The sequence below is a fragment of the Mus caroli genome, chromosome 16, assembly GCF_900094665.2.
Source record: "Mus caroli chromosome 16, CAROLI_EIJ_v1.1, whole genome shotgun sequence".
Lineage (NCBI taxonomy): Eukaryota > Metazoa > Chordata > Mammalia > Rodentia > Muridae > Mus > Mus caroli.
The window spans coordinates 91,186,043-91,204,588 of NC_034585.1; the positions used below are offsets into that span (position 1 = coordinate 91,186,043).

The following is an 18,546-nucleotide window of genomic DNA, read 5'->3' on the forward strand; positions in this document are numbered from 1 at the left end:
CTTGGGAGAAAAGAAAACTTAAAAAGAATAAACTTCCAGGTATGGGAATTCTACAACTTTCAGACCTATGAATGCTATGGTCTTTCTTTCTCTAGAAAGTTGTGCCTTGACTCTTCTGCATCCATGAGGATGCCAAGAATAAATTGTGCTCTGAAACCGTGGCAAGCAGGACACGCCACACTGTCACATAACCCTAAAGTCACAGCCATGTACCTGCTCTGCCTGTGCTCTGTATGTTTGAAGATCAGGAGGCATAGAGTCTGTCTGGAAGACAGATGGAAGGAAAGACGGAGAAGAGAGGCAGGGAGGGGGGAGTGGAGTGTTGTAACTGAGTTCTAGATAGTAATGACTGCATCTGGGTTTATGCTGGTGGACTTCATGGGGACACAGGGTAGGTCTGAAGAGGTACTTGTGTGTGTTGTTACTCAGATGTGGAGAGCTATGGATGTGGGCTCAATTTTTTTCCAGTCAGTGCCAAAACTAAAGTAACAGGCCTTGGTTCTCCTTCCCTCTTAGAGAAGGTGTCTGGAATGGGGTTTTGCTGCCTTAGAGGATGGCAGGTTATTTCTAAGGCACACTGTGGAAGAGCCAAAGGATGTAGGATATGGTACCTCCTGTTTGTGAGTAGGTGATGTTTGAGCAAGCCCCCTGGCAATGCACTTAGACACAGAGAAAGAAAAATAAGTACTTGGAATTTGGGGGATCACCCTTGTACATGGACTGATTTTTCTCTGGGTGCCAAGGAGAGGATCGGAAGTAAGACATCTGAAGACGGTCTGCTGTGAATCTGTCAGTCACAGTGGAGACCGGGCAGGGCAGGGAAGATGGGGCAAAGCATCTTTTCCATTTTCACACAAGTCAGGACTAAAGCAACTTCAGGGCTGAGCAAGTATCTCCTATGAAGAGACAGAGAATACTGGCTTTGTGTGACACACTGTCACTCAACTTGACATCACAGCATTAAAAGCAACCACAGATAATGCAAATGGAGCGTAGGGCCTTTGGATTTCTTCCAATAAAACTTTATTGACAAAGACCAGTGCGCTGGATTTGGAAATGGTCTGCTGACCCTACTGAGTTAGAGAGCAGGTCCTGCAACTGACATGGACCTGAGTCCTGTGAGGGGCTTAGAATACTGGACGGAGACCAGGCTGCCTTTGGTGTGGTTTCCATCCATGGAGTTGATGTTGTATCTTCTTGTCTCTTCCCAGCAACACCTGAGCTGTTCAGAACTTAGCATCTTTTTCCTAGATTGGGCACTGGGTCCAGCCATTTTGTTCACAAACACCAATATGAACAGGAAGGAGGCCCGAACAATGGATAGGGAGGTATCAGTAGACATGCAAATAAAGGCAGACCACCTTTTCTCTTTTATTTCGCTTAGACAAAATGCAAAGAGTGTCTCATCAAATTAAAAAATAAACAAAAAAGAAAACCGAATGGATTCCCCCCACCCCACCCCCTCACTGACAGCACTCATCCTGATTAACAACAGAAAATCAAACCGAGGGCCTGGTTCCTAGTGGGAAGGAAAGGTGTGCGAGGTGACGGAAGCTGTCCCCTGCCCCCACGTCAACGTCCCTCTTCGATTCACAAATAGGCTAGTTCCCCCCCCTGTTTCCTTTTTTGACTCTTGTGTGCTAGAACTTCTTCTGTTCAGAAGGTTTAATGAGTCCCCATGCACTTTGTAGAAAATCAGTAAAAATGCTATAGCCTGTGAAAATCATAAAACTGGACTTCTTTCCCCAAAACTCAGATGCCCAGGCAGATGGAGCCCACACTCAGACGGAAAAAAAGCAGAGTAGTCTTTGCGCTGTCTGTGGTTTCAGTATTTTCTTTCTTTCTTTCTTTCTTCTTTTTTTTTAATATATTTTGGCAATTTTCTTTAATTATAAATATCAGAATTCAGTAAAAAAAAGGTAGCTTTGATTGGCTCGTTTAAATTGTATTTACAACCGCTGTCCATCAGGCGCCATGTGTTATACCAAGGTGTAAGATTTTGCGTAGGGATTGTTTCCTTTCAAATGGCCCCGGGAGTCCAGCAGTGACTCTTGGGAGCTGCTCATTTTAGCTGCCTGTCCCAGCTCTGCACCCTCTCGCTGAGGTAAGGTGGCCACAGCCCCTTGTTGCCACGACTGCTGTCCTTCTCGCGTGGAAGAGGTGGAGGAGGAGGCCTCCATAGGGGTGGGCTCAAGGACCGTGGGGCGTTTCAGGGTCCGACTTTTCTGGGGTTCCAAGCACGCTTGTCCTAAACTCAGGTCCCTGCTGGTGCCTGGTGGGCCCCGGTTTAACAAGAAGTCCATTCGTAGGTATGGAGGCAGGTGTATGAGGTCGCCTGGAGACAAACACAAGAGAGTTAGATGGTTTCTTCAATTGCTTACCTGGGCAGAACACCTTGGGAGCTTTAGAGAAAGAGTCCCCACTGCACTGGGGACATTTCTTAAGACCTCATTAGAGTGCACTTCAGAGAGGCACCTGCAATGGTCTTCAGGCTTCTTTCCTATAGGTCACAGGACACTAGTTCTGCAGTAGGTGAGCCCGCCCAAGACATGAAGCTAACAAGGTCTGGACACCCTTACCAGAAGATCAATGTACACCAGAGGCAACATGTCTGTTGGATATGAACTGTGAAACCAAACCCCACATGTGATTGAAAGTATGGGTTGCCAGGGGTTAGAGGGCAGAGCCAAAGATGCTAAAGAAAGGGACTACTGGCTCTACTCTTGACCATCTATGGAGCTGTGTGACCTTAGGCAGCTGCGGATGATGGATGGAAGTGAAGACCACCCAGCCTCCAGCCTTCATACCAAGGCTACTCCCGACCATGAATCCTTCATCCCCTCTGTCTTGGCCATGCTGTGGTGGAGATCACAACAGCTTAGACCACACCTTCTTTTCTCCTTTAAGAGAACTGGATTTAGGGAAAAGGGGTACCTGATGCTAGCCTCCACCAACACCCCCACTTGTGGAGGCTTCCTTCCCTCTGGGATTCTCCTATTGTAACAGGCAAGGCCACCCTGGTGGCTTTCTCCCCACAGTCCCCTCCTTTCCCATGATGTCATGTTACCAGGCTCTAGTGTTCTGAGGTAAACACTGAGGTCTCTGCTTCTCTCTACTTCTTCTGCTCTTCTAGGTCTGTATTACAGTCCCTGGACCCTCCCTTCCTTCCCCTAGTCTTCTCTCTTAATCCCCTGGAGAATTTCCCAGGAAACCCCCTGTGTTTCATCTACCTTGTCATCCATTTCCTTTTAACTCCGAACTAACCGAAAAGACATCTGCAGCTTTCAAGTACAGAAGCCATTAACCTGGAGGTCACACCTGCCTCCAGTTGCCCTTGCTTCAACCCTGGTGATGTATGATGCTATTAACACTCTTCTGTCTCAGCTCTGTGGTCTCTCTCCCAGCTGCCTCTGTGCCTCTGGTTGCCACTCTTCACTCTCCTCTATTGCATCCCATCCGCCTCACAACACAGAACTCTCCTCAGCCTTCTTTGGGAGGTCAGTTGTTTGTGTCATCTGTTATCAATAGTTCTCCTTTCTGTAATCTCCTGAGTCCCAGGCATGGACTTTGGAAGCTTTGTGCACATAGACATCCACCCTGAATGTAAGATGCTGCAGTCTGTAAATCCAGGTCAGAACGACCAGTCCTCATAGCCTCTCAGATCCTAATATCCCATTCTCCTGTGTGGCCAACATTTTTTAGACATTAAAACCTGTCTTTTTGACACTTTCTTCTCCTGGTTACTCTATTTTAATGATATCTTTTGAATTGTTTTTTTTTTTGTGTGTCTATCTCCACAACATTGGGTGGAGTCATTAGTCCATTTCACCAACCCCTGCAAACAGCATGCTGGGATGAACCTCTGAAGGCAGCCATGCTCTGTAGCTTGAGCTGGACTCAGCCTGGCATTTAGTCTCTGCTATCCTGGAAAACACATTGATCACTTTCTAGCCTACCTGTGCATCTTAACTTTTCTCGATTCAAGACCCGCATAGACAAGGTCTGTGTGCAGCAGGTGGAGATGACCCCACAGGGGTCACCTGCCTATCTTGAGGCCTCAGGAACTCAGTGTCTTGGCACACATACCAGGTGAGCAGCTCAGACAAGAGTATATGATGGTAGTATTCTGTTCTCCAGCTGAGGAGAATGTGCAGATGAGAGAGGAATGAAGAGACATTGCATGGACTCATTGAGAGCCACCCAGTGTCGGTCACCCGAGTACCCTGGCCAAGCTCTCTGAGTTTGGCTCATGAAATTCAACACACACTAGTTCAATGCTGACTTCACACATAAGACTGAATCTTATGGAAGCCTAGTCACACTCAGTAAGTTGACCATGACCCTCTGGTGGAGTGAAATGACACGGTTTTACTATCCTTCTAAACAGGGCTTTGGGTACTTGCTTCAGACAGAGGCCACCTCTGCAGAGACTAATGTGAAAGGACAGGATTTGCTCCTGAAAAATAATTATAAGAATTTAACTTAAAAAAAAAAAAAGAAAACTTATGGTCTTAAATTTTCTTCCTTATAGTGATGGATCTATTCTTCAGCTATCTCTATCAAAGGACTAATTATGTAGGAACAAATACAAAACCATTAACAGAGACGCCATTTAGAAATGAGATAGATGGCTAGGAAGATGGTCCAGTGGAAAAAGTGTTTGTTACACTGTAACCACGAAGACTGGGGTTTTGATCCCTGGAATCCAGATCAGTGCTGGGTGGGTGTGACTGTTTGCCTGTAACTCCAGAGCTCTTATGATGGAGACAGGCTCTCTGGAGCAAGCTGGCTGGCAGGACTAAGCCATACTGGGCAAGCTCTGGGGTCACGTGAGCCGTCCTGCCTTAAGGAATAGGGAGGAGAGTGAAGCACACCATGCACGCATGCACAAACCACGCATACCTATGCATGCATATAAGTAGGGTGGAGAATCATTTTTCAATGTCAGGGATGCTTGCTCTATGAATCAATACATGCTACTGGACCAAGTTTGAAATGTGTGAAATCTTATATATGTAGTTCCCTAAAAGTGAGTGTTTATTCCAAGAGTCCAGTGAGCAAATTATATTGATTTACTCTTTTTTATTCCATTGTATGATTACCTTTACCCTGGTGTCCCAGTGTTTATGCAGGGTTGCTTAAGGGCTAGATTAAGATGATCTGCGACTGAGATCTGACTCCATCTTGCTGCTTGGGATATTTCTAGTGTGCTATGAACATACTTGGGCCTTGGTCTTCACCCATTCACTCTGCATCCTGGACAGTCATGAACCCTAAAAAGCTTGTAGCATCTCAGTCCCAAGCAGGTTACAGATTGCTCTAATTTTGGGATTGGGCAGATCAAGACAAATACATTTGAAATGAGAACAAAACGCCCTGTGCTGGCAAAGATGACTCAGCAGGTAAAAGCACTTGCCACCTTGCCTGGAAGCCTGACTATGATCTCCAGGACCCATATGGCAGAAGGAGAGAAAGGATTTCCACAAGTTGTTGTCTGACTTCCACACATGCACACTTATGCACATACAAGGATTATGTAAATAAATATTTTTAAAACATGGTGCCTAAGGTTTCTGCCTGTAACATCAGAGTTCTCTCTTTTGGTATAGTGACCAAAAAGTTTTTTTTTTTTTTTTTTTGGATAGGCTTAAAAAGAAAAAAAAAAAACTTAGAAGTGCAGATCTTTCATGATGAAACTGGAAAGATCATCACAGCTAGGTCTCCTTGTAGGTTCTGCAAAGCAGCTCTGAACATCTAATATCTCCCAAGGAACAGGAGTTAACAGGCAAAGCTCTATGGGGTTAGGCAGTTGCTCTCATTGGCTCTTTTTTCAAATGTAGACTGTGTTTTCTAATCAGCGGTCAGAGCAGCTCTTTCAGCTGTGAGAGTGCATCCAATGGACATGCTTAATAATGCATGGGCTTATGGGGAAGGAAACAGTGGTCTGCGTTCATGGTCAGCATTTTATGTCAATTGAAATCTAAGCCCACACACTAGTTAAATACCGATGGGGAGATGGGATTGTCTGGAAGTCTTTTTTAGATCCTACATTCCTCAGATGCCTATACATATCAAGGTCGCCACTGAGATGTCTGCTCTTGGAAGAGAAGGATTCAGGGTAGGAGGTGACTACTGGATGCTGACATCCTTGCCTGTCCTGCCTCCCTACCTCTCTTTATCATAAGGGAGACATTCATTCTTGACTCCGAAGGACTGTTAAGTGCATCCTGGAGGTTGGGATAGATCTGGGCTAGGTTGCTCCTATCCACTATGGGGAGGGGGGGTGCTATGGCAAGGCCTCCATTAAGTAGTTCACACATGCAAGTTTCATCACAGGAGTTTAGAGGTGGAGGTCTATCAGAAGTATGATAGAGCCAATTAGTGGTCTCTGTGGACACAAGTCCAGGACTCTGAATGTGGCTTCATCCAGAGAAGTGGCCTTTGCAGATGGGATGAAGTTAAGTGACCCGAGAAATGATCATTTGGATTTAATATTGGCTTTAAATCCGATGATGTGTGTCTCTATATAAGAGCCAGGCAGAGGAACGTGGGTGGTGCAGAGACACAGCGGGGAGAGCCATGAGGGGATGGAAGCCGAGCCAGAGTGGTGTGGCCACAAGCCCAGGGGTAGCCTAGAGTCAGCAGAGCTGGGGTTGGCCATGAATGTGCTCTTACCTAGAGCCCTCAGAGGAACATGTGTCAGCTGGTGTCTTGACTTTGAACTTCTGGTCTCTAGAACTGCGAGAGAATAAATCTGTTTTAAGCTCCCAAGTTTGTGGTGACTTGTCACAGCAAGCCTGGGAAACTGATACCTTTTCTTTATTGTCTGTGATGGGCTTAGGGTCTCCCCATCAGCAGACACGATCCCTCCTTTCCCATTACTCATATCTGCCTCCTCCAGCCTAGGGAAGAGAAAAGGTTGAAGAAGCTACAGAAAGTTCTTGATAATACTGGGAGCCCAGAGAAGCTCAGCTGAAGCAGGTGCTGGTGCCATCTGCCATCCCTCCCTCCTCTGTCAAACCCAAGCCACGGCCCCTTGCCTGCTCTCCTACCCTGCAGAAGCAGACCCTGTTGATCTGGCTCCAAAGACAGCCCAGAGCTTAGCAGCGAGGGCTCAGTGGATCTGACTTCCTCCTCTAACTCCACCACTGGAGGAAATACACCCCATGCTGGTCAGCCAGGAACCTCTGAGTTGCCCCTACTTGAAAGCACCAGCAGTCAGCAAAGCAAGAGCCCTTTTGCTCTGAACTCCATATACGTACCATGGATTATATACCAGGGTGCCACTTCTGGCAGGTACATATACCCTGGACATCCTGTGTGTGGGATCTGGTGCTGAACAAACCTCAGAGTCAAAGCGCAGTCCTCACACTGTCTGCAGAGAGCCAGGCTGCAGTCTGCACCGTGGCTTTGGGGTAAGTGGTGTTAGTTATTTAGAGAGAGATCAGGAAAGCAGAAAAACACCCATTCTAAGTGAAGATGAACATCTGGTCTGCATTCCATTCCTTACCCTCCATCTCCTTTGTCTCTGCTCACCCCACTGCCTACATTGTTTCTAGCTTCCTCCCAAGTTTCTTCAACCAAGTGAATGCCTCGTTCCCAAGCCAAGCAGGAACCCAGGCTCGATGGAAGAGACTTATTGGAGTCCCAGCTGGGCCTTTGAAACACAATCCATGATCAACTCGGGCAACTTTGAAGCACACACCTGCACACTCATCAAGACCCTTTGCCCTCTGCTCTTGGAGTCCACACCTCTGTGTCAGCAAAGCAACAGGACAGTAGGAAGCTGAGGCAGAGGTGACGATGTTGAGCATATGGTAGTGTGTGAGGCTGGGCTGGGTGGGATAGGGTGTGGTGACAGCCGGGGACTGGATGAGAGGCAGTCAAAGGAGGGAAGGGACAGTAGAGGACAGAGATGACAGAGATGGATACATGCAGGAAGATGGAGGCAGAAGGCAAGAAGAGGAAACACAGCCATAGAGAGATGAGAATTAAAGGTGGGGGTAGAGGAAAGCCGTGGAGAAGACAAGCCTCTTGTGACTCATGGGACACGGGGGAGGTGAGTGTGATAGACCTGTGCACTACACTCATGGGATACCCCCCTCTCAGCTTCAAAGATATTGCAAGACCACCTGAATGATACACACTTGTTCTAGGCACTCCTTCTTACATTCCCCCCTCCCCCTGGTCTTGCTACAGATGATAAATGGCACCTACCACTGCCCTTCTGGGAGGAGCCCAGGCCTTGGATTTGACTCACATCTCAAGGGAGGAGGGCAATTTAGCTATTAACTCAGTGCTGTGTGTTATTTTCTGATACAATGTTTCATTTCTCATCCCCTGCCGCAGACCTCTGGGGACCTTCGGTGACAGTAATGTTTCTGAAAGTCCAGATTAAGTAAGCTGGCATCGATTTCTCTCCTTCTCCTAACCAGTCAGCATACAGATGTAATTACTGCCTCCCTGATCCCTCGTAGACATGAATCCTGCTACTACAGCCTCTCATCCATCAGCACCTAAGGCTCAGAGCCTGTCATCCTCCACCAAGGAAGGGGGCAGTCAGGCCCTGTCTGTCCTGATGGTGTGCAAGCTGCTCTATGCAAATGTTGCCTCCTTTTAGCTAAAAACTTCTTGAGCTTTCCCAATCTATTCAGGCTCATACACAAAGCCTTGTGTGTCATATCTGGAAAGGGGAGGGCAAAATCCATCAGAATGCTTACAGAAGTCCTGGAGTGGGAGTCAGTCTTTCCACCTTGTCCCTGTCCCCTGACCCTATGACCAGTTGTCATACACTACACAATCAGAAGTATCTGGTTTTGGCCAGTCACTGAGGTTGACCTCACCCCTAGAGATATGTGACATTATTATTATTATGGGGGAGGGGCCAGGGAGGTATGCTACTAGCATCTATGGGCCAAAGAGTGGCAGGTTATCAGGACCTGCAGCATCACAGATAGCCACCCTGCCTCAAGTATTGATGTCACTGTTGTTAGGAGCCATCAGTGTAAATGGTGAAAGTTCACAAAATTGTAAGCAGGCCCTTCTTACCTTCTGGTTCTACATGGAACATACTGAACTCAACCTGTGTAGGATGCTACCGTTTACAGTGTACCAGCCCATGGGAGCTTGACCTTCCTGGAAGACTATGGGAAGATGAGTCAGTCATACAGTGGTCAGAGCCAAAAGACCAGGTGTTTTTGTCCCAGTGACTCTGGTGAGGTGGTTGCTGAGTGAACTGGAAGGGTCAATGTTTGCAAGTTCACACTCATCTCTCCTCTGCTTCCAAACAGCTCTGGGACTCCCCCCCACGCCCCCGCCTGAAGCACCACAGTCAAATACAGGGGCATTGACCCTGCTGGAGCACCATAGTCCAGGGCAGGGGCAATGAAATGTCTTCAGGTTTTCAGCCTGACAGAGTCTTATGCACTAAGCTGTGTCACCTATAACATGGGTAAAGTATATCTGCTCTGGAAATTGTAGGGCTAGCGTGTCCTGTGGAAGAAATAAATTCATGCACTTTCAGGGCTGGGCATCACGGACATACTGTACTCTGAAGCTGACTTTCCTTTTTCTTTTGCAATACCTTGTTATCCAGGATCCAGGAAGCTACATAAACACTGTCCCAAATTCATGGAAAAGCTAAGTGTACCACAGTTCTCAGGGACACAAATGGCCCCCTGGGAGTCATAAAAGACACCTTTCATCAATTTCTAACAAGGTTTTGATGTCTGCGCTTGGAGGCAGTTGGATATTGATGCAGAACTAAGCAGCAGAGGGCATGTAGACCTAACAGTTTCAGTGATGACCATGGAGATGAGCCTTGTAACAGTATAGCTAAGGAGCTTGTGATGGAAGGCCACTGTGGACTCTGCCCTCAGCCCGGGCAGACGGGATCTAACACGTTCTTAGTTTAATATTAATGTCACACCACGGTAATAAAAACCCTTGTAAAGCGATCTCTCTGTAAACGAGTCTTCACTCCCAAACAGCGACGAGGAAAAACACTAAATAAATAATGTGACATTAATATCAGAGGGCCCAGCGTTTGGGCTCGGTTACTGTTCTTGGCTTGTGGTTTGGAGTCTTCATGCATTTTTAAGAGTACATTGATATTGTGATCTTCCTATGTGCTGATGGATTTTACAAACTACACTGAGGTGTGGGGTAGGACTTTGACTTGGTCACAGTTCGATAGTCTTCAGTAGTAAAGTAGCTTATATCATATTGGGATCAGAGACTCTTATTTGGACGAGGGTACTGAATTTCTTACTGGGAACACTGGGAAGGGACGTGAGATTCTAAGACAGACATAACTCTCCCAAGAGACCCTCTCAGGAAGCACACACTGGTAGTCTGGGCTGGGGCTTATACTCACTCAGTGTTACAAAGCAGGTTAACAGTCTCAGCTCCCAACCACAGCAAACAAAATGACAGACTTAGGTCCACCCCACAGCAGGGGCTGAGTTAAGGCAGAACTAACTCAGGGTTTCAGGGGGCCAAGAGTTGGAGAATGGAAAGCAGAGGTGAAGCTGGTGGGAAAGATGAGGGGTTGATTCTTCAGTGTCTTGCCCACTTCTATCTCTAGAGAGGTAGGGAGCCATAGAAAGTATTAACGGTTACATTTCTTGAAATTATGTCTTTTTTTTTCCCTGTTGGGGATCTGGGATGCATTAGAATATGATACTGGTAGAAGCCACATGGAATCATGTTAAAAGACAGTATTCTCCATTCTTGTCTCTACAGAATATTCTGTAGACTTTCATGATGCTGAATGTGTGTATGTGTGTGTGTGTGTGTGTGTGCATGTGGGTATGTGCACAGGCATGCCTGTCTTCACAGTTAGGTTTTGTCCAATTTCTTAGATATTTTTAAAAGACTTATCTGTAGTATTTTCAGGACCCCTTCTCTGCAGCCTCTATTATGACATATTTTTTCAGATAAACCAATGGGATCATGGGAGGTATTAGTTAAATATATTAATACTTTCATGGGTTGGGGTGATAATATCTTTCTATATTAAAGAGATTCAGTCAGTAGTAGTGACCTACATATATGTATTCTGATGGGGTTTGCAGTGAGTTTTAAGTCACCGTATAGAGCTCTTCTGCTTGTCTTCTGTGGCAAAGGACTCTGGAAGCTGTCTCTGGTTCCTCACAGGGACACAGTTATCCTTTTTGTTCTTTATATCACTGGTCCATCTGGGCAAGGTTTTGAGACTTAACACCTCCTGAGAGACTGATAGAGCTTTCAGCTCTTCAACGACTAGAACCTAACCCCAGCAAATCAGCCAAGAAAGCATCAAGCTGCCCACTGGGCCTCAGAAGCCAAAGAAAATGCAGTCGTATCCAAGAATACTTCTGTAGAAGGGGGGAATGGCTAATAACCCAAGCCACAGGAATGGCTACATATACTTTGCAGAGCACTTAGCAATGTTAGAGCCTCATGGACAGAAGGCTTCTCTGGAAAGCAGGGACAGAGGGGAACAGTAGAGGGGGTGGCTGCTGAAAACTCAGGAATATAAATACTCAATTTTTGTCTCGAGGAAATGGGGTGGCGGGCTAGTTTTCTATCACCTTGACACAGACTAGAGTAACCTGAGGGGAGGGACTGGAGGAAGCGCTTCCACCAGACTAGCCTGCAGGCATGTGTCTGTGGTATGGTTCTGATTAGTAATTGGTGTGGGAGGGCCCAGCCCGCTGAGGGCAGTGTCGCCCATAGGCAGATGGTCCTGGATGGTAAAAGCAGGTGAGCAAACTAAGCAGTGATGGGGGAGGGGGAGAGATACAGAGAGAGAGACAGAGAGAGAGAGAGAGAGAGAGAGAGAGAGAGAGCAATGGTTCTCCGTGGAGCTTGCTTCTGCTCCCGATTGAATTCCTGGCCTGACTTCCCTCACTAGATTGGGATCTGTACACCAAATAAACCTTTTCTTCCCCAAGTATCTTTTGGCCATGTTTTTTTTTTTTTTATCACAATAGAAAGCAAATTGGGTCACAGACTTGTAATTCTAAGAATAGAACCATTGAGAAGAAGTCTTTCCGTAATGAGCGCACTGAGGGACCATCCCTGAGAACAGACTAGAATCCTAGGGAAATCTATAAGAAGCCAAGCTGCAACTACCAGTCAGGGAGATCTGGTTTCTAGGAAGGAGCAGGGATGAGCACACTGCTCTACTATGAACTGCAGAGTGGACAAAAGAGCCGTGCAGAGGCGCAGTCTCCTGGCCTGGCTCCTAAACTGCCATCCCTGTGGGGCATGGGGATGTCTGCTTGTGTTTGATGGGTCAGATGGATCTCTTGACTCACACTGTAAACACCGAGCTCCCTCCAACCTTTATTTTCTCTCTTTTGTCTGCTTTTGGACCATGGCCACACAGGGTCTTCTCTATGCTCCTTCTCCCAAATAATTTACATCTCATTGCCTCTGTGAGACTTCTTTGACCATCTTTGCCAAGATACCCACTGCTAGACTGTACCCCATCCATAAGCTACTTCCCTTTCGGCAAGCACTTAGCATGACCTAAAGCTTTGGTGTTGGCTCATGCAGTTGCATCATTATAGCTTCTTATAAGGATCTTTCTGAGTCTGTCTCGTACCATATTCTCAGCTCCCAAGTCATTCAGAAGATACCCAATAAGTTATCCACAGGGACAGAAGGGGAAAAGCTCATTCTAGTAATTGTCTTACAATGTACAGGCCCTAAAAATTAGAAAAAATATCATTAAACTCTTAAGTCAAGCTGCAAAGGAAGAGTTAGGGGTCTCCCAGGGAGGTGGTGCTTACACACACACACACACACACACACACACACACACACACACTGCTCTTCATCCTCTCTCATGGCTGAAACTCATACATTTAGGAGAGGATAACAAAACGAGATGAAGGAATCCTAAATCACAATCCAACAACTGCATCCAATAGCTGGTTATTTGGTGGAAGCTCTAGATAGCAGCTATTGGGTGGGTGAGCCATGGACCAGCCGGGACCTCAGAGACACTGTCAGTGGAGACTGGAATGGATGGATTTGGAGCCTGTAGAGTGCAGGTGCCGATATCTTACGATCCTTGCTTTCCCTGAGGCTTCTGGGCCAGGTATGAAGGGAGCATGGGCGGTGAGCTGATGTGTCAAGCCCTGCTGTGTCATGGCTCAGGTGTTCGGGCCGAACATCACAGATAAGTGAGAAGGCTTGGCCAAAGAGCAACAGAAAGTGGTTCAGGGTATCCACAAAACTAAGAAGGGGCTCTATAATCAAGGAGACAGGTCCTTGAAACATTCCAGCAATTTCTCATAGGAATATAGAGTTTGAACCTCTTTGCCTTTTGAAAGATGTGATCAGCTAACCCTGACTGAAGAAAGCAAGCACGTCCTAGTAATAAAATATATGTATCTTAGAAATTCAAGTCAGGCATTATTATTAAAATGTAAAGCTAGACTCTGACTGGTGGTGGGGGAGGTTATCCTCTACCTGGAAGTGATTTGTTTGGATTTGTCAAGGGCAAGAGGGGAAAATATGTCATTTTTTTCTTAAAAGCATGTTGGCATAAACTCGAATGTCCTTTTGTATTTGAATATATCTGACTAGTCACTTCTGGTAATTAAAATATTAGCCAATCACTCAATCTTGTCATGAATACAACACTGACTAAAGAAGACATATTCAATAATATCTATGCACTATGCATAGATATAGTACTCTGTGTCGATTCCAACACTGTTAATTCATTTAAAATTAATTCTTGAACACTGCCTAGGAGTGCCTATTAGTATCTAAGACCCAACTCTTCCTTTCTTGAAGCCATAACCTAGATAAGTTCATGTATATAACTTGATGCCCATTTGTAGGGAGTTTGAAAGTTTGGAATCATGATCATTGGTACTGAAGACAGGCAAAGTAAAAAGATAAGGCGATAAAATGAAGAGGTGATGGAGAAGGAAAGCCTGTGCAGACAAAGGTAAGGCTGTGCTCAGAAGCAGAAAATAATATTCCTCATCCAGAACTCAGAGGGGAACAGGAAAAAAGTGGGTTAGTTAAAAGTACTGGTCAAAGAAGGGGTTAGAACAGCATGCAGCCTTCTGCTTTGCATGTCTTCCACTTGACATGGATGTAGCCATCGTGATGCATCCCCATCACAGCTGCCCCTCAGTGTATCATTTTCAAGGCATGATATTAAGATAGAGAAGACCATTGTAGTGGGATGTGGGTTTTTACGGCCAGATTCTAGTACCAGAACTGTGACAGACACGTGTTCATTTGTTTGGACATTATGCACACACTTGGTACATTTAGGGCTGACTGATGTCACTTCTGCCTGACCTTATAGCCCTCATTTTTCTGACCCAAATCTGAAAGGTTACTCTGGTCATACCATCACCCTGGTGATGCACTATAATTCCATCAGGAAATCCTCTGTTCTGTATTTGATCTGCCTGTTCTACACCTTCAGACCTGTTCTCCTGCTGGACCTGGGGTCCTGCAGAACCAGTTCTGCACCTCATACCATTAATATATTAATAACAGATAGTTCTTGAGATAACTGATGCAGAACTACCTGAAGGATTAAGAAGGAACAACAGAAAGGTTCCCAGAGGATGAAATCTCTCTATAAAGCATATTAAAAATCCAATAATAATCCAGCCCTGTGGCTTAGACAAAACAAAATTTGTGGACATCAGAACTCACATTGACTCAAGAAATTATTCATATCTAAAGTTATAAAAATCACTTCACTTTAAATAATGCATTAAGGTGATAGCCACTTTGTGGCGATGTCTGGGATGCCCTAAGGTAACAATGTCACAAACAAAGTATAAACTTTAAATAAAAGAAATTCTTAACCTAACCATACAGACGGCATGCCATCAGAAAGAAAGGTCAGGCCTTTCATGGCTTGAACGCTTGCAAAAGTAGGGCGCTCATCCTACCTGGAAGCACGGTCTATGGCCTAAATCACACCCGAAGGAGAAGTAGTGTGATGGTCTCTTATACGAGAGCAGAGAGTAGACAGGCTGTGGAGATGGAGTGGGTGCTTTCAGGACTTTAATGGCCACCAAGAAAGGAAGGCGGGGGGGGGGTCTACACTCTGGGGATTCTAACAACTATCTGCAGGTCTACTGCTATCCCAGAACACTTTCTCTCCTCCCTGCTTCTCTGCATTTGGCAGTATGCTCATGGACAACTCCAGAGCAATGATACGGTGTCATGCCCAACTACAGTTGCCAGGAGGTGCCCAGTGGCTCATGTCTTCTCCTGCTGTTCTCGTCACCTCTAGGATGAGCAAGGTCCAAAAGCCATTATCACATCTTATCTTCATTCGCCTTTTAAATAAACGCTATGAACAGCAGCAAAACACATGAATGAAAACACGCAGGAGTAACGGCCTGCACTCTCCTCTGCAGAGGCAGACAGAGTGAAAATGAAGTTAGAGGACTCTATACTGCATCTGCCACAACTTTTGAGTCCATCTGAGAGATTGCTTGCCGGATAGGTAATTCTCACTTTACATATTTTTCATGCATTTATTAGGGCCTTATTTGAGTTTTGCTCTATGCCATAAGACCCAACACAGTGATCATAATTTAAAGAGGGGTATATATATATATATATATATATATATATATATTTAATTTAAATAGTGCCAGTGCTGTGGCTCAGATAAATGGTGACATACTGAATGTGTATCTTTGGCTGTTCCATGAAGGAATGGGTATGGGGCAGCCCTTACAGATGGGAAAAACAAAACAAAAACAGGTGTTTCCTTAGGTTAGCAGTCCACTAGCCTGGTGGATTCAGTCTGAAGTTTTGCTTCAGTTGTGCTGAGCATGGTTTGTCAATACAACAGCCAACATGTAATAACTGAGTTTCTACAGAAAACGTTTCATTTTTCTGAACACAAGGCCCAACCAGAGCCCTCTCTGTGTCTGTGGTTGGGTGGGTAGAAGTTCCTGGTCTTTTTCTTTTAGCTTAGACCATGAAATCCTTGGACATGTTAGCACTTTGAAAGACTAGACCTTTGACTCATGTGCTTTGTCTATCCTTTCTCATCAAGCATAAAGTTTTAGCTCTCACTCAGAAGCCCGGCATATCCACATGAGGTCAAGCTGAAGTGGCGTTAGTCCTTGACCTACATTTTCCAGTTTCTGTCATCTTCAATGAGTACCTTGGTAAAGGAGGTTCCTAGTACTGACTCCTGCTAAGAACCCCTCCCTTTTCAAAGCCCCCCAGTGAAACAGTCTTTAAAACACAGCTCTTGACCATTGACTCTTCTCATCAAGCAGAGAAAGATGTCTTTCTTTCAACCCTGAGTTCCTGGGCTCTGTCTGGAAGCCACACCATTGTTGATGTCAGTGCTAGGGTTGAGGATGGCTGAGTGTGTATTCAAGGATTGCTGTGCTGGAAGCTTGGTCTTCAGAGTGCAAATGCTGGGAGGTGGGAGGTGGTGGGATCGTAAGAAGTGGTAGGACATGGGATACTACCCTTGACGAGGCTTCAGGTGGTTCTGTATCAGTTATCTTAAGAACTATCTATTTTTAAGTCTTTTCATATACAGTAAGTTCTTGTCTCACTGTGTGGCCTTTTTGTACATGTATACCCCTCCCTCCAAATGCCATTAATGATGAGGGCCTCACTGTAGAGTAATTGATGTCAGCACCATGCCATCAGACCTCCGTAACTATGAGCTGAATAAGCTTCCTTTTGTAATAAAGTACCCAATCTATGAAGATTCATTATAGTGATGATAAAACTGACTAACTCAGTTTCCCACCAATCTTAAGGACATGGCTGTTTCCACTGACTGTCCTTTAGAATGCTTGTACTTAGAATTAACCCACCATGTTAGGAGGATGCTCAGGCCACTTTCTGGAAAGAGTTACATGGGAGATATGACTGGCAGAGGCTTGGTAGTTGAGTTAGCCATTTTTTTTTTTTTTTTAGAAGTGGATCCCATAGTTATTGCTTGCTTTTCTCACTAGACTCTGACCAGATCTCAGATTCATGAATAAAATAAATGAATACTACTGTTTTTGGCAAATAATTGTTGCAGTGATTTGTTCGACAGTAATTAGTCAGTAAGCAGAACACCCACCCAGTGTGAGAACTGAGTGTCACCCATAGTAGATAGATGCTCTAAGCAATGATCCTCACCTGGCCGATGGGCCTTTGGAACCGCCATGTTCACCACTCGTCCTCCATCCTGAGGTTTGGGGGGAGATGCAGTGAATCTGCAGATCCCCGATTCTGAAGGGGTACTGGAGGTCAGACTGTCCGTGTACTCATTTGTCCCTGCCGTCAACTGCTCGGAGGACGTGTCGGATATGAAGCACTCTGTGATGGTGAACTTGGCATGCCTCAGCTGCTCTTCCATCTTGGCGTGTTCATAGGCCCTGGCCAGTTCTTCGTAGGTAGAGGAGGCACTTTCTGTGGAGACCATGCTGCTCCTTGCTCGGTCTGTATCATGGGATAGAGAAAAGAGAGGCGGCCATGGGTTGGTAGCCTATGTTTGGACCAACTGGATGGATGACCTTTCCCAGCTTGTGGTTGTAATCTACAGATACATTGTATCTAGACCAACTGGATGGATAACCTTTCCTGGCTTGTGGTTGTAATCTGCAGATACATTGTATCTAGACCAACTGGATGGATGACCTTTCCTAGTTTGTGGCTGTAATCTGCAGATGCATTGTATCTAGCGGAGGCTTGGCTGAGTCAGAGGGTTCTGCTTTGGCCACTCTGAGGCCAGATTCATCAACAAAGTTCAGGGACTTCACATCAAACCAGTTGCTGCAGTCAGATTTCTCAGCCCTGTGTATTTTTATAAATAAGCAAAGCCTTTCCCTCAAACAATTTGGGTTTTGGCAGGGACACTTGGGAGGCAGTGGCAATGCTGCAGCACCCTTTTCTGCTCCAACCGACAGACACATCTGCACTGCAGAGGCTCTGTAACTGGCATAAATATCCAAGCTTTGAAGTTCAGCTCCATGCGTGTCAACTTGGGAAGGAAGATGCGATGATCCTTAGAAGATGACAAGTTGGAGAGATGGCCCAGTCAGTAAAGTGTCTGTCATGCAAGCGTGAGGACCTGTGTTTGAGCTCCTGCACCCATACTAAAAACTGGTATAGAAGGGGCAGGAGAATCAATCCCTGGGGCTTTCTGGTTAATCAGTTTAGCTGAATTAGTGAGTTTCAGGACCCGTGAGAGGCCCTATCTCAAAAAGTAAGATGTGGGTGATTGAAGAAGACACTCAATGTCATGTTCAAGTGCCCCATGTGTGTGTGCTATCCCACACCACACATACATACACACACCACACAATACATGCATACATCACACACATACATACACACACCACACAATACATGCATACATCACACACATATACACATACCACATACATATATATACACACACACATACACACCACGTACACCCCACACACCACACATACACCACATAATATACACACACCTCATACATATATAACACCACATACACACATACACACACCACACACTTACATACACACCTACACATATACCACACACACACAC

The 18,546-nt window shown here is 45.6% G+C and overlaps 1 protein-coding gene across 1 annotated transcript in view; it reads right to left on the bottom strand.

Annotated features, from left to right (window-relative positions):
* Positions 1 to 1,000: 1,000 nt before the first annotated feature.
* Positions 1,001 to 18,546, bottom strand: part of Dscam (DS cell adhesion molecule) — a 577,624-nt gene continuing 560,078 nt past the window's right edge. The window contains exons 32-33 of the mRNA XM_021184771.2: positions 17,143 to 17,445; positions 1,001 to 2,335 (exon numbers count right to left, since the gene is read on the bottom strand). Coding sequence (XP_021040430.1) covers positions 1,980 to 2,335; positions 17,143 to 17,445 — 659 coding nt within the window. The 3' untranslated portion in view covers positions 1,001 to 1,979. The remainder of the gene's footprint in view (positions 2,336 to 17,142; positions 17,446 to 18,546) is intronic.